The following is a 14,867-nucleotide window of genomic DNA, read 5'->3' as shown; positions in this document are numbered from 1 at the left end:
AGTGGGCAAATATTGCAAAGTCTAGATGTGCAAAGTTAGTAGAGACAGAGACATATCCCAACAGACTAAAGGCTGTAATTAAAGCAAAAGGTGGTTCAAGAAAGTTTTCTTTGGGTTGGTGTTATATCTTTCACTTGGATGTTATAAGTTGCACTGAGTAAATACAGCTGGATAAAACAAAAACTGTCTTCATTTCAGGCTGCTAAGCAACAAAATGTGATTATTTTAAAGGGGGGTGATTCTTTTCTATACCCACTGTATGTGCTTGCTTACACAGACAATGAAATTCTCTCTCTGTCTGTCTTATTTCTAATGATTTTATTGTCTAAAATAACAACTGCTTGCTCCATTGTTCTAGTGAATTTTTTGTCAGAACACATTATAATGGAAACTGCTTTCAAGTTTAGATTTATTGACAGAGGCAGCATCACTATCCTGCATGTGTGTGAAAGAAGGAAAATGTTTTTGCTGGTTAAGTGCTTGAAGAGGGTATCTTGTAGATTGTGTTGCATATTCTTGTTCTTATGTGTGACGTAACTTCTTACTGGACAGCTACATGCATTTATGGAGAAGAAGCCCAGTTCAAGCTTAGACTAACAGTTTATCCATCTCTCTCTTCTCTGACCCTCTTTAATCTTTAATTTTTTTCCGGGAGGATTGTGTGGGTGCATGTTTTCACATGTGCACTCAGGAATCCATGAGCTCATATTTTGTTTTCATGGGCTGCCAGAGAGGATTCTGCAGGAGCGGAATGGAGGATTCTGAGATTTGTCTCAGTAACTTTTGGCATTACAACAGTGTGCAGTCTGTTCTTGGCTGTGTGTTCATGCTTTAGAACAGAGGTCCCCAAGCACCGGGTCGCAAACCAGTACCGGGCCGTGGAAGTGTTGCTACTGGGTCGCAAGAACGTTCTGGGAAACATGTGTATGACAGTCTGTATTTATTGCGTGTTAATGATTATAGATTGTTCTAATTATTCTGTATTTTTGTTTGTTGTATGCGATTGCTATAGAGTAGCAATGGAGTAGCTATGGAGTGTAAATTAAATGTTCAATTAGTAAATTAATGATTTTTCTGATTTGTCATATATTAGAGGTTAAACGGATCGCAGTTGATCCATGATACGTAACGTATGGACCAGGCCCCACAGTTCGGAGATTCGCAGATTAATTTGCCAATTTACAAGTTCAAGCGATTTTAAACCACAAGAAGAAGAAGCAAAAGAGAACTTGATTCATTACTCACATGCTGTTTTCGGTGTGCACAGCAGCCGCACACACCCGAAGCACGCTCACGCACAGAGACATGTTTCAGACAGCGAGAAGAATACAGAGTTGATTCCTCTTTCACGTGTCCTTGCTTTTGAGATACATACACATAAAATTGTCAAAAAACCCTTCTCGGCATTCTCAATCTGTGCTTTAAATGTTTTTTTTCTTGTTTATCTGAAAAATCATCCGATCCATGACTCAAAAACCACAATATGACCCGTTGAACCACTAATATATATCCGCGAGAATATTTTCAAAATATAACCGGTCCGTTGTGTAAAAAAGGTTGGAGACCCCTGCTTTAGAAGGATAAGGGCTCAGAGCCACTTTCATGGGAAACGTGTAGTGCCACCGGGGGAAATGCAACACCTTCAGCGGCACAGTAGTTGTACAGTGTCCCATTTGTTATTTTAGTTTTCAGAGGGTTTGTCACGAGTATGTCCACTGTGCACCCGCGATGGAAACTTTTGCAGTGCCCACAATGATACTGGCCCCATAACAGATTGCTATTTAACAGTTTATGAGGCATTGTGTCACCAAGATGTGGAAAAAGAGAAGGACTTTGTCAGCATTTTGAAAAACGTCATTGAGACAGTTGTGAGAATGGGAAGTGGGATCTGAACAAGACATGAGCTGTCAAATTTGCGCCCTCCACATCATTTACTTCTCTACAAATATTGGAGAATATATGTACAGAAACTGCTGGGTTGTTACCACAACATTTTGTGTTGCATGGTAGCATAGAGAGATACCACATCTCCCCTGAAAACCTGACATTGTAACTCCCTTAAGACTGTTAATCCATAGAAGCTGTCAATGTCAAAACGTATCATTTCTGTGATAAGATTGTGAAAACAAACACAAACCATCTGAGGTAAGGGTGCCCTGTGGGAGTGGTGGGATTCCCAGTGGGTCAGGCGTTGGGGCATCCATTCGTGATCCTCTAGGAAAGGCTCTGTTGTTGTTGTCTCTCTGAATCTCATTGGTGAAGCGATTGTTGTTTGCTGGAATGCTCTCTGGAACCACCTGCACCAGCGGCGGAACTGCAGGAAGATCTTGACGTCCATATCCACGAAGACAACGATCCTCCAGGGCGGCAATGAGCACAGATTGGTTGTTAACTGTGCCAGCAAGGCCTGCAAAACGTAGCTCCAGCTCTTTGTAACGGGAGGCCAGTCGGAGCATCTCTGTGGTGACGTTCAGCACACGGTTCTCCAGTTGCGCCAGTTCTAGGGAGTTGTCCCTCTTGCGGATAATTTCATGAAGCAACTGCATGTAGAGCTGTGTCACTCGGGAATTCATGTTACGAGACTCTTTGCGCAGAAGCTTCATCTCATTTACCAAGTTCCCGTCTACGTCCGCCACTAGTTGCAGCATCTCAATCTCCCGTCTCTGCTTGGATAGGACATCCCGCACATCGGCAATGTCCATACGTGTCACCCGGTCTTTGTCTGGCTCGGGCCCGGTGGCAGAGGTGCAGATCGGACCTGTGATCCTCTGCTGGGGCACTAGGAAAGTGTAGGAGCACTTTTTGGAGTCATCGGCAGGTGCTCGCCGTGGTCGAGATTGCATGAGTGCATTTCCTGAGTGGCTCTTGCCGAACAAGCAGATGGAGAGGCAGAGCATGATGCCCATGCACCATGTTATGTCTCTCATGGTTGCTTCTGTTATCACCTCACCTACTTTTTGTTGGCTTCTTTCTTCTGTTTACCCTTCTCTTCCTCCGCCTCCACGAAGTAGAAAATCCAAAAAAAATGCTTCACCTATAAGGAGAAGGAAAAGCAGCTGTCAATCAGCAGTCATGTACATCATCAACTTACCTTTAAAAGTTTCATTATGTTTGTCTTATGCAAGCTACAGTAACATTTAGCATTTAGTTTTACTTTTCTAGACACCACCTTGCAGGTGGCTTAATGTCTTTAAACTTTGCCTCAGAAGGGCCATTTAGAAGTCAACCACAGCTACGGAATGAATTAACCGCAACAAAAATGTCCTGTTTACTAAGCCAAAGGGGCTGTGACAAAGAATCTACATTGCTGACAACTACAAATGAGGAGTGAGAAATAGTGGAATAAGGAAAAAGAATGAGCTTTCTTTTGCCAAGCATGTTCTAGTGTGGACTTCACAGCAGACCTTTACCCAGTAGCTCATGTTGCAAAGTGGACTTCCACAAGGGCTGTCATTAGGCCAGACAAGACCAGTGAAGTGTTTTTTTTTTCTTCTTGTTTCCTTCAATGCTTTAATGGAATGCTGCCATGAAAAGTATGGGTATTAGCAGTTCAACATGGTGTACAACCTTTACCCCTTCTGTTATCACAGACACCCTGCTGTGCTATTCAGTCTTGTCTCAGACACTTAAATCAAACACACATTCGATTCACATCCTCCACTAACACATGCCCATATCTAGATGCTTCACATCGTCCGCTAACAGTTCATCTCTCCTCTGATGTCATTACCATGGCATTTTATACACAACCCCATCTTTAGTGTGGACTATAACCATTCTCAGGGATTAAATTTCCGTCGGTACGACGGATTTCCGTCAGTTCATAAAGACAGTCACTTGCTTCATTCCTGAATGATTCAGCCGTTTGAATGAATCAATTGAATGAATGATTCAGTGATAAAATCAGTGACTTGCCAAATTTATTTGACCAAACCCCATTCCTCAGCCATACCTGTCACACACCCAGTTTAAGAGCAGTTGTTTTCTTCTTGTAATTAGGAGCGCTTGTCCTCCTAATTTAAAAATTTAGGAGCACCTTCTGATCAATATTCAAAAATTCTGATCAAAAATTAGCCTTCCTAATACGAAGTGACATTTGACTTCTTAAAGTGACTTACAGGTGTATTTTCTTTTTACCTTTGTAATGGCATCATTTTCATCTGTCAAATTCAAAAATGTATGTTTATAATCTTTTTAAAATGTATATTTAAAACAATATGTAGAATAAGACAAATAAGTTACCAATCATTTGAAATTAGTATTAATAAATTAATTTGTACTACTGAGGTGGCACAGAAGAACACAAAAGTGGCTTGTACTTGATTTGTTCGAACGGCTGAATCATTCAGGAATGAAGCAAATGACTGTCTTTATGAACTGACGGAAATCCGTCATAGCGACGGAACTTTAATCCCTGCATTCTCCCACCCTTGTACCTCCTGCTCTGAAACTTACCACCTCCTTCACCAGCTCTCCAGGGTTCAGGGGATCAAATTCCTACGTGCTCTAACATCCTGCTGTGTAGCCCACTCTACATGGTTCAGTATTTAACAATCTCCCACTCTGAGTACCCCAGCATGTCTTCAGTATTTGTCTTAGCAGCACTCTCCGGGAGCTGCGTTAGGCTTCTCTAATCCCAGTATCACCTTTCCCTCCATGCTGAGCTCTGCTTTTCATCAACACCTAGATGTACTCTCTCAGGTCCCCCTCCCTGTTTATACAGACACATTTTTCAGTCAGCAATTCTGCCATCTGTGCTGCGAGACCAAAGATGTGTCTGCAGATCCAGTACAGTTCTACATACACCACACAGTGAATAACAAAGGTGAAACTGTCTCTTTGCTTCAGCTCCATTGGAACACCATATTGCCTCTATAAGAATGTGTTGCTGACTTTTTTTTTTTAATTTGAGAGCGAGTTAGATAAGTGTTACTATGAACCATAAGTACAAAATTTGAAAATTTGGAGAGATGAATCTTGCTTTGTTTGCTAAAATCAGACTTCTCAGTGCTAATCAGGGGCCTTATATGTCAGTGGTTTAGCATGCTATGCCTAAACTTGTTTAACTTAGCCAGGGTCAGTAGCCTCTACGGAGTTTTTATTCAGCTCTCCTCCACAGTTTCTTTATATTATAACTTTATATTTGTTAGCTTGAAGGTCCTACTGACTGATTCTGTCCGGATGTAGTCAGTAATCTAAAGCTAACCTGAAATTCTTAGGGGTGGGTTTCAAAACGACTGACTCTTCCTTTCAAACCGTAAAGTGAAATGAAAGCCACAATCAAACGCAGCCTAATCGGGGCTGAACTAATCATACACGGTGGAGCAATTTGACACTGCAGGCTACAGACTTTGAGAAGCAAGCTGTGTGGAGTGAAGAGATTAGAAATTGAGAAGAGTGTAAGACAAGGTTTTAAGGAAAATCTGGGCTATGGTGCAGAAAGTGGGTCACATACATAATCGTCCTTCTGGCTGGTCTGCCAAACAAGACACCCGGCCTTGAACCTGACTTCATGGGAAAAGAAGATCTTGTGCAGTCCAGAAACCTGCTGATTTGTCTCCATTTGTGTCTGTCTCTATTTTCATCACTTTCTCCTTCTCTCTGACTTACTCAACCTAATTATCTTTAACTATCAACAGACTCTAAGTCAACTGGATTCCCTCCTGTCATTTTTCACAATCACACAGGAAAAACGATTCAAAATATTTTGGCTTGTGCGTAGTAATGGGCAGCTAACATATCCAGAACAGATGTGGGAATGTCGGCCCAAACCAACAAAGACCGGTTCAGGACGTAGTGGTTCGGAATGCTATAACCTGAGGAATTGAGAGGAAAACTCTTGCCTTCTGATTTGCTTATGTTTCTCTCCCTCCCTTCAGCCATAAAATGGACGGCTGCGTTTGTCTCCATTACACAGTCTCTCAACCTTTCACCATCACTAATGAATAGTAATAGACAGCTAAGGTATGTGTTTGCTCATGGCTACACACAAGATGAGAATGTGCGCCTCAATATATAAATCATTAATCTAACACTTTCGTTTCCCAACTCATGAGAAATCTCATGTAATAGTTTTCAGTTCCTGTAGCTCAGCTGGTAGAGTTCTGCACTACCAATGCCAAGGTCATGGGTTCGATTCCCAGGAAACACATGATCTGTGTGTATTTTGAAGTGTACAGTATACTTAAATAATACTTTGGATAAAGTAAGAGTCTGCCAAATGAATAAATGTGAATATTAACATTTTGTCAGCTGTTATAACAATTTTCAGTATCATTGGTTTGCTTCTCCTCGGAGCTGTCAGAATTAACCCAAGGCCTCACACTCTTGACTGGCACACGCACTGGAGTTGTCAGTAGCTAGGACAATCAGCTAGCAAGCTTAGGTTAATGTAATTAGTTATTAAATGTGGCTTTTGTCAACTTTGCTCTTGATTTGGCTAGGGCTTAGTACCAGTGATCCCAGTGGCTCCCTATCCTATCCCCACCCATCTGAGTCATACATCTCCACACTCCTTACAATCATCTCACTGTTCCCATGATTCATTTTATCATCCTCTTTAGCTTTGTGTTGTATGGACAACAGTGACCCTCTACTGTTCCAGCCAATTGGCTCTTCATGTGTTGTTAGTAGCCATAATTCACAGAGCTTCCAGAACTGCCTCCTGACTGTTCTGATACCCTTGGGTTCCCTTGGGTATCACTGTCATGATGTCACCGGCCAGTGTAGCACATGAACAATTAATCTGCATTCTTGTTTTCATTGGGTTTGACTCTGCTAACATCAGTCATGGTGGCTGTCAAAGACTAAATCCCAGTGGTTCCTCTGCATTAGGCAGAATTTAAAAAATTGTTCAACGAACATGTTCTTGCGTTTAAAAATGTGAGGCACAGAAGTTATCAGTGGAAAGATCTGGAGACGCATTTTAAAAGTCAAATTTGTATTAGTCACATCAAGGTCAGCACAGTAGGGCCGTTTGGGTCCTACGGCGCCACAAGTTGCTACTACAGTTAACTGTTGCTACGTTCAGACGTGCAGGCTTGCGTGCATTGAAGAGAGCAGAAAGCGGCTCGCAGACAGATGAAACTTTCCGTGAGTGAAAAACAATTGCATTCTCAAAAATTATGAAAGTTGATAGGTCCTTAAAAAGTCTTGAATTTAGTTGTATTAAATGAAAGGCCATAAAATGTATTAAACGATCCAATAAAGTCTTATGATTTCAGGAGGTCTTAAATTTGGGGACGGAAAGACAAGAATTGTGATATAGCTTAATGTGACGATTAAACTTCAGAAGGCTATAATTTCATTGAATAAATATGAGCGCTGAACATTTCAAAGTCAGGTGCTGCGCTGTTTTGTGTACTGCCGTTACCGGGGAAACCGCTATATTTCTGCTGTCCTGAAAGCGGCACCTGCTGGCAGAGAATGAATTTGCATTTTCAATAAGCCCTTCTGCTGTTTTTGTTCAGACCAATGCTACAAACACAGAGCTGTAAATGTGAACTGGTGGAACGACAAGAAGATAATGCATTATGAAAATCTAAACAATTAAGAAGACAGTAAAATATGTTTAGATGTTATTTAATTTATATAATAATTGACTGATAATAATTGTTTAAATTAATATAATAATTGATACTTTTGATTCTTAAGGCTGAAATGCTGAAGTTTATCATTTATGTTTTTGTGAAAACCTGTGTCTGAACTGTAAATCATGCTTTTACAGTAATTTTAATTTTATTTGTGCAGGTCTTAAAAAAGGTCTTAAAGTCTTACATTTGAGCTTAAATATCCTGCAGACACCCTGGTCTGGCAAAAACCATCAGTTCATGGACCTCAAACCTCACAATTTTAAGTGAAGACCCCTGTACTACATTGATAATATCTCTTACAGTTCAACAAGTCTTACAACTTTTCAGCATCTCACAGTACATTTCAGCTCAAAAGATGACGTGTCAAGGCTAAAGTTGAACTTTTAAAAGTACACTGCCTATCAAAAGTTTGAAATAATAACGTTTTTTTAAATTGATTTCCAAAGAAGTCTCTTATCCTCACCAAGGCTGCATTTGTTTGATGAAAAATACAGTAAAACAGTGATATTGTGAACTTTATTTATTATACTGTTTAAAATAAATGTTTTCTATTTTAATGTTTTAAAATGTAATTATTCCTGTGATGGCAAAGCTGAATTTTCACCGTTTCAGTGTCACATGATCATTGTTGGTGCTAATTGTAATAATGTTTCACAATATGACTTTTTACTGTATTTTTCATCAAATAAAGCAAACATAACAAAAAATGTTAATGTACAGTATTCGGTACTCCACTGCATTCGGTTTCATTGCACTCCAATGCCTTTAGACCACAATAATGTACTGTGTAAACAACCCTATAGAATATCATTATGGAAACTGCTGTACAAACAAAACTCAGTTAAACAAGGTCCCTGGGTTCATTTTATAGATCATCAAAGAAATCAGCTTTTCCTCAGTCCTGTTTTTGTCTTCTTGGTTACCCATCTTGAAAATACCCAGAAGAAGGGACACACTTGTTTTAGTAATAAAGTCTCACTTATTCCGTATTTTTACTGTTGAGTGCTGCCAAAATCCTTTATTCCTCCAGAGTATTTTTGTGAAGCTCAGCTTCAAGAGAGAGGGATTGCTACTGAGTTTTGTTTATACTTGTGTCTTGGAAGCCAGCTTTGCCAATTCTTTCTCACACTCTCTTTTTATTGCTCTTTCTTTGCAATTTTTACGTGATCATCTCATCTAATGTACTCAATATCTTTACAGTAAGTGTCATTTGTAGTTTCAGCACGTAGACCTGAAGAGTCCAGCATGGCCCCTTCTTGTCTGTCCTTTTTAACAACACACCATAGGGCTGATGCTGACATCAGCATCTCTTCTGTTGTATTTATGGCTTTGGCTTTATAAAAAAAACCTTCTGAATATGGGTGTAGATGATGAAAAAACTCTTTAAGAGCCAAACTATCCCTGGTCAATTAATCTAATCATCCAGTCAGTCAATTAAAGTTATATGTGGATAATTTCACAATGGCAAACGCTGCTCTCTGGCTCGCCTGCTTGTGTGCAGTGTGCTTTGGTGGGCCACCAGGTGCGTTTTTTCTCTTCTCTGTGCCAGGGTTGGATCTGAGCTCAAATCATTAGCTCACTGCCTCTCTCTTTGCTTAGTGCACAGCTCTTCATTTCAGCCTGTGGTGTCTGGCATGACATTATTGTGACTTCCTCTGAAGTGAGTAAAAGAGTTTGAGCTCTTGTTTTTGGGGGATTTATGCCCAAGTGTCTTTGATTTCAGCATTTACTTGTTTTTTTAAAGGATTTGGTCAGCTGTTTCATGTCAGACTTTGATTGGGCAGTTGAGAGCTGTTTAAACGGTTAACTAGAAACCAGTGGGTAATATAAAGTGTTTTGTTAAGGGTGTTTTCACTCTTTGAAAGCTTTGATATGAGACCATAAAGTCCTGTATTTTTCTTGCAGAGTTTATTAGTCAGAAAGCTGAGTGTCAGTTTGAGCAGTTTTATGAAAGAGAAGGATATTGCTGGAAAGTTTAGACAAGGATATGAAGCGTCTAAAAACAGCGTCCTCCACGGGGATTGACAAGGCGGCGGGGAAAGCCTTAGACCGAGAAATGCTTGTAAAGATTTTTATTTTATTTATAATTCAAATAAATCCCAAGACAAACAGAATGGTTTTTAAATACAGCACGTTGTGACTTATTTTACGTAAATCTCTAATCACGTTCCAGGGCTACTTCCTGTTTGCATCCTAATGAATGAGGCTGTTTGTGCAAGACAGCCAATTTTAAGTTTATATGCTTAGTCACTGAACTATGAAAGAAATGAGATCTGAGCTAGTCAAGCCAACAACTAGCTCCATAAAATTTTAAGAGATGAATCTGTGGTTCCATGACTCAACAAGATGTTACATTTAAACACTGCTATTACATTGGCCAAATAGTGGTCCACAACAAACCCAGACTCTGACCAAGCATTTGTGTGATATTGTAAAGTTGACTCATAAAAGCCAATCTCAGAAGCCAGACAGCTCCTATTCAGCTCCTATTATTCCCATCAGCCATTGCTGCAGTTTTACTACATACATTTACACACAAACACATCTGTTATTTGATCTATATGTATATGAACAGTTCATTTGCAAAAACCGATAACTCCATTTTTATTTTTTATTTTTTCAGAAATCAAGTTTTTTTTATTGCGCATTCCAAGTAATATCAATCAAACTGCAGTTGGGTTGTTTTGATTAAGTAATAATAACTTAAACAAATACAGGTACTTTACAAAATTAAAGTTCATTGAAAGCATGCTTTTTTTACATATTAAAAGTGTGTTTTATAGCAAAAGCAGATAACTCCAACAGTCATTTTTTGGCAAAAGCAGATAACTCATACACGAGTTTCACAATTTGAGTTGAATTACTGAAATAAATGAACTTTTCCACGACATTCTAATTTATTGAGATTCACCTGTATGTATATATATATATGTATATATATATATAGAAAATAAAAAAGAGAAAGAGGAACAACATGAGAAATGGGCAGAAGGGAACAGACAGCAGTAATGGGTGACAGAGGGACAAATGAGGAACCGTACTGAATTTGTTAGGTTGCAGAAGGCAGAACAGCTGGAATCAGAAGCTTCGAGAGTAAACCGTCTGAAGAGAATTCTCGTTCTGCTGTTGTTCCTGAAATCTCTACTATTGGAACAACATGAGAGAACGATGAATACACAAACAGCAGCTTTCTGTTATTATCTTTAGTCTGCACAATAAATGCGTCACACGGGCCCCGGTTTTCAGCATGGTAGTAATTTATAGTGTCGCTCAACAGAAAACCAGGATGCATCAACATATTGCTCAATCAAGAGGAAGTGCTAACAAAATTAGAAAAATGGGAAGAGAGCATAAGACCAAGGAAGGAGGAAAAAACATTCCCCACGTTGCATTTTGTAACGCCATCCTTCCATCCCAAGAGTGCAGAGGGAAATGAATGTTGGCAGAATGGAGACCAGCAGGGCATGATGTAATGAATTTATGAAGTGAGATCTGGGCATGTGGGAACTTTAATTGATTTTGGAGCCCACAGCTAAAGAAAAGAGAAAGCAGGAAATAGAAGCAGTTCTGTTCGAGAGAATGCAGTTTTTGACTGAACGTGGTTTGGAAGCCTTAGGCCTTGGTCCTCATCGCCACCCACAGGTCTTTTTTAAAGCCTCTCAGAAGCTTCTTTCTTCTCAAAACTTGCTAAAAGTGTGGGAACACGCACGTCATGAGAGACAGAGCAGAACTTTTTCTCCAGTTTGCTTGTATAAAGCTAAATGAGGGATGATCACTGACAAAGCAACTAGAAAGTCAATCACTTAAAGTGAGGGATGGTGATTTGAGGTGACATGAGCGTCAGAGACAACTTGCAATGGAACAAAGTTGAGTCAGTGATGGATAAGAATGTTCACATAAAGAAAAGAAAGAAGCCTAGTTTAAAACAGTTTGCTTTCAAAAATGTTCATACCATTTACAAGAAAATTTGACTTTTGAAGACTGAAATGTCATGTGGTGTAACCAGCAAAGTAAAAGTAACAACAGATTTTCCCTAAAACATAAATTCATGTAATTTTACACATAATAAAAAAATACATAAAAAACAAACACTAATTTTAAAAGGTTAAAAGTACATTTTAAATATATTTTTTATGAGTCGCACCACATGACATTTTACTATCCTGTACTAACCTTGTCTTATCATTAAAAGGTCAAATGATCTAATATTTTATCTTAATGTCCTTTTTTCTGCATGTTTGTTGCACCACATGACTTTTATCAAAATGCATTTTAATTTTGATGGGCCCTTAGTTGGACACAGCAGTCAAGTTGGAACATCTACTAGCAACCAAATCTGTTGCATCTCTGTGCGTGCAAGTAAGCCCCCATATTACCAAAGAAACAGTGGCAGTGAAAATCATTACCTGTTCCAGCCTAAAGAGAGAACTACTGCAGCTGAACAGATTAATGGGTGCTTTTTCCTGCAAAGCTTTATGGGAAAGCGAAAGCAAATTCACTTCATTCCCAAATCTCTAAATCACTCTTTCTCTCTCTCGTTTAGCTTGGAATTTTTATTGGGCTCTGTTTTAGTGAATAAGTCAATAAGACCAAATTAGTTGCAGATGAATTTGTAGGTCAGTCTGGGATTATATATCAAGAAAACATCATTTTTGGAAAACTTTTAGATTGTGGCTGCTAAAATAACAGACAACAGAAAAAGAAGGAAGCCTTAAATCCTGAAACCCTGTGTGTATCTGCAAAATGCCTGAAGTCATCTCCACATGTTTCTAATTACCTTAGTAGCGCAGATGAGAACAAACAATGCTTGTATTCTTCTGTTTTAACCTGTTGATAGGAAAACGATAAACAGAGCACTTTCAGAAAGAGAAGCAATGACATTGCTGGCTGTCTTCCTGAAGTCCATTGCACACTGTAATATTTTCTTAATGAAATGCAAATCTAGTAGTAGAATTAGTTACCAAAGGTTCTGCTGCCAGAAATGATGCGGAAAAAATGTGTCAGAATTCAGATGTGTTGTATTTGCAATTTGATGTTTTTAAATGAATGATCTAACAGCCAGAAATATGTATCTGTATTTGTTTATAGAAACTCACGACACACAGATGAAGTTCATCACTAGTGCTCACAGGAATTGACCGTTGAATGTGAACAATGCCAGCCTTAGGTCCTTATTTTCTCAGCATCACATTAGACTGTCACTTCTTTAATTCAAATATTTCATACACTTTCCAACATCAGAAATTTTCCTAAATGTTCCTCGTACAGGGTTTCATTTTTGTTTGTCCAAAGGAAGAGGCGCAGGTATTGATGCAATGAGTGTCTTTGAGTGTGAAAGACAAAAAGACAAGAGTCGTACAGGTAATTTAAGACGTTTCACGTGTGCTGCAGGTGAACCATATGCCAGCATTTCAGCACGGAATGTTCTCTGAAGAGTAATGACATGGAAATTCGTCCAGGAGCAGCTTCCTTTTCTATGAGCGGATTTTAGTGAGCTTTATGACTCTGAGGAAACATACGTTTTTCTAAGCTTTCACATTTCATCCATTTGGCTTGGTTTCGCTATTATGGTTATCTGCATAATGTGTTCACACAGGACACGTTCGTCCGTCACATCTCAATGTTTTTCTTGTGCTACGACACCATAATGTGTGTCAAGTTAAAAACATCATGTCCTCTGTGAACGCCCCCTTACGTAATAGTGTTAATCACGTGCTTGTGGACATTTATTGTGACAACATTTGGTTTGTTCAACTTGCATCTACTGGTGCTGTTCCTTGTGTGTCTGACAGCAGCAGGGCGCCATGGGTAACGGTGCTACAACACACACTAGGTTTGTGATTAGCCTTCTGTCAAACCAGTGTGTGTGTGTGTGTGTGCACAACGTGAGAATGTAGATGTTTCTACATGAGGAAGTGGTTAGTGTAAAACGGCCTTCTGTCTTGGTAGGTTTGTTTTCTTTAAAACCATTTTTTATGAATAGAGTCCCTTATCCCCTACACTCAGTGGACCAAATTCCCAAGAGCTTCAGCCAGAGGAACCGTGAGGAGCACCAGGCTACCAAGAAACATCTACAACATGCTACAATAGAATCTACAAACCACAGTCCTCAAAATAAGACCGAATCCACAAAATACAGCCTTCATAGTACAAGAAAACCCACAAGACACAACAGTCAGAGTGGCCGACACTGTTTTAGATAGCACAGTGGAAATCTCTGTGAGAGTATCGGGCTCAGAACGTAACCAAGCAAACAAACACACCCATCCAGATGCATTTTGCCCCCTACTGCATGACCTTGAAGTGGACCAGAAAACACCCATCTCTTTTTCTGAAAAGCAAACAAACAGAACAAGAGGCGACATTCTGGGTAATTCTCTGCCTTTGATGTCTGTGCTATACGGCTTTGCATTGGATTGTGAAGGAAGACTGAAGTAATCCAATGCAAATCTCAGAACGACCCTTGACCTGACCGCTTGGCCCACCCGTACTCTGGCTGAGCACATGGGCAGCAGCTGGATAATTAGTTCAGAAAAACAAAAACAGAGCAGTGGACGTACAGGTAGAGGCTTGTGCCAAACAAAGATGAAGAAGAACTTCCAGCTGCTGACAGATTGAAGAGTGAAATTATATGAAGAAAAAACACAACAAGTGAGTGAAGAACCTGCCACTTTTACCCAGGTGTCTTCTGACCTTTGTTTTCTGTTGAGATCCTTGTGGTCCACCGGTTCTTGGTGTCTTCCGTGATTCCTTATTCTCCCAGTGGCTCTCTAAAAGTCCTTAAAGCTGCACACATCTCTTGTATCCCAGGATATCAAGACCTCCTGCTCAAAGCTCCTGTGGTTTCGGTCCCCCAGTGTCCAGGACCCTGCTCAGCCCAGTAGCGAGCTCCTGTCCAAGGGTTCACAGGATCTGGGGCAGTGGCATGGCTCTGGAAGCCTTCAGCTGCTTTCTGGAGACTGAGGAACTCTCGGACAGCAACTTTAGTTTTTCACGAAGGATGGGGGAGGGAGGATTGGATGGAGGGGATTGGGACCTGATTTCTCTCTCTCTCTCTCTTCCTTTTCTCATTCTCCTTTTTGGAGGGAAGGGCCTAACCCCTCCTCTGATGTAATGGGTGCTGAAATGGAGACAGAATAACTCGACCCCATCTAAAATTTCACCTCCCATCAAATCTCTCGTTCTGCAGGGAAGGAGGAGGAGGGGACAGCAAGCGGGGGAGAGGGATCTCTCTGAATTTAGGGAGAATAGGCTTGCGGTCTATGTGGAGACGGA

General features: G+C 40.1%; 2 protein-coding genes across 4 annotated transcripts in view; one reads left to right on the top strand and one right to left on the bottom strand.

Moving 5' to 3' along the window:
- Nucleotides 1–14,526, bottom strand: part of LOC107739855 (angiopoietin-related protein 1-like) — a 24,313-nt gene extending 9,787 nt beyond the window's left edge. The window contains exons 1-2 of the mRNA XM_016552072.1: nucleotides 14,286–14,526; nucleotides 2,138–3,034 (exon numbers count right to left, since the gene is read on the bottom strand). Of these exons, the coding sequence (XP_016407558.1) occupies nucleotides 2,138–2,927 (790 nt within the window). The 5' untranslated portion in view covers nucleotides 2,928–3,034; nucleotides 14,286–14,526. The remainder of the gene's footprint in view (nucleotides 1–2,137; nucleotides 3,035–14,285) is intronic.
- Nucleotides 1–14,867, top strand: part of LOC107739854 (ras-specific guanine nucleotide-releasing factor RalGPS2-like) — an 83,923-nt gene that overhangs the window by 50,815 nt on the left and 18,241 nt on the right. The gene's annotated exons all lie outside the window — the stretch shown is intronic.

Source organism: Sinocyclocheilus rhinocerous, unplaced genomic scaffold (genome assembly GCF_001515625.1).
Source record: "Sinocyclocheilus rhinocerous isolate Xijiao unplaced genomic scaffold, SAMN03320098_v1.1 scaffold885, whole genome shotgun sequence".
Lineage (NCBI taxonomy): Eukaryota > Metazoa > Chordata > Actinopteri > Cypriniformes > Cyprinidae > Sinocyclocheilus > Sinocyclocheilus rhinocerous.
The sequence above is the reverse complement of the archived record's forward strand: the minus strand, read 5'-3'. Positions and strand labels throughout refer to the sequence as shown.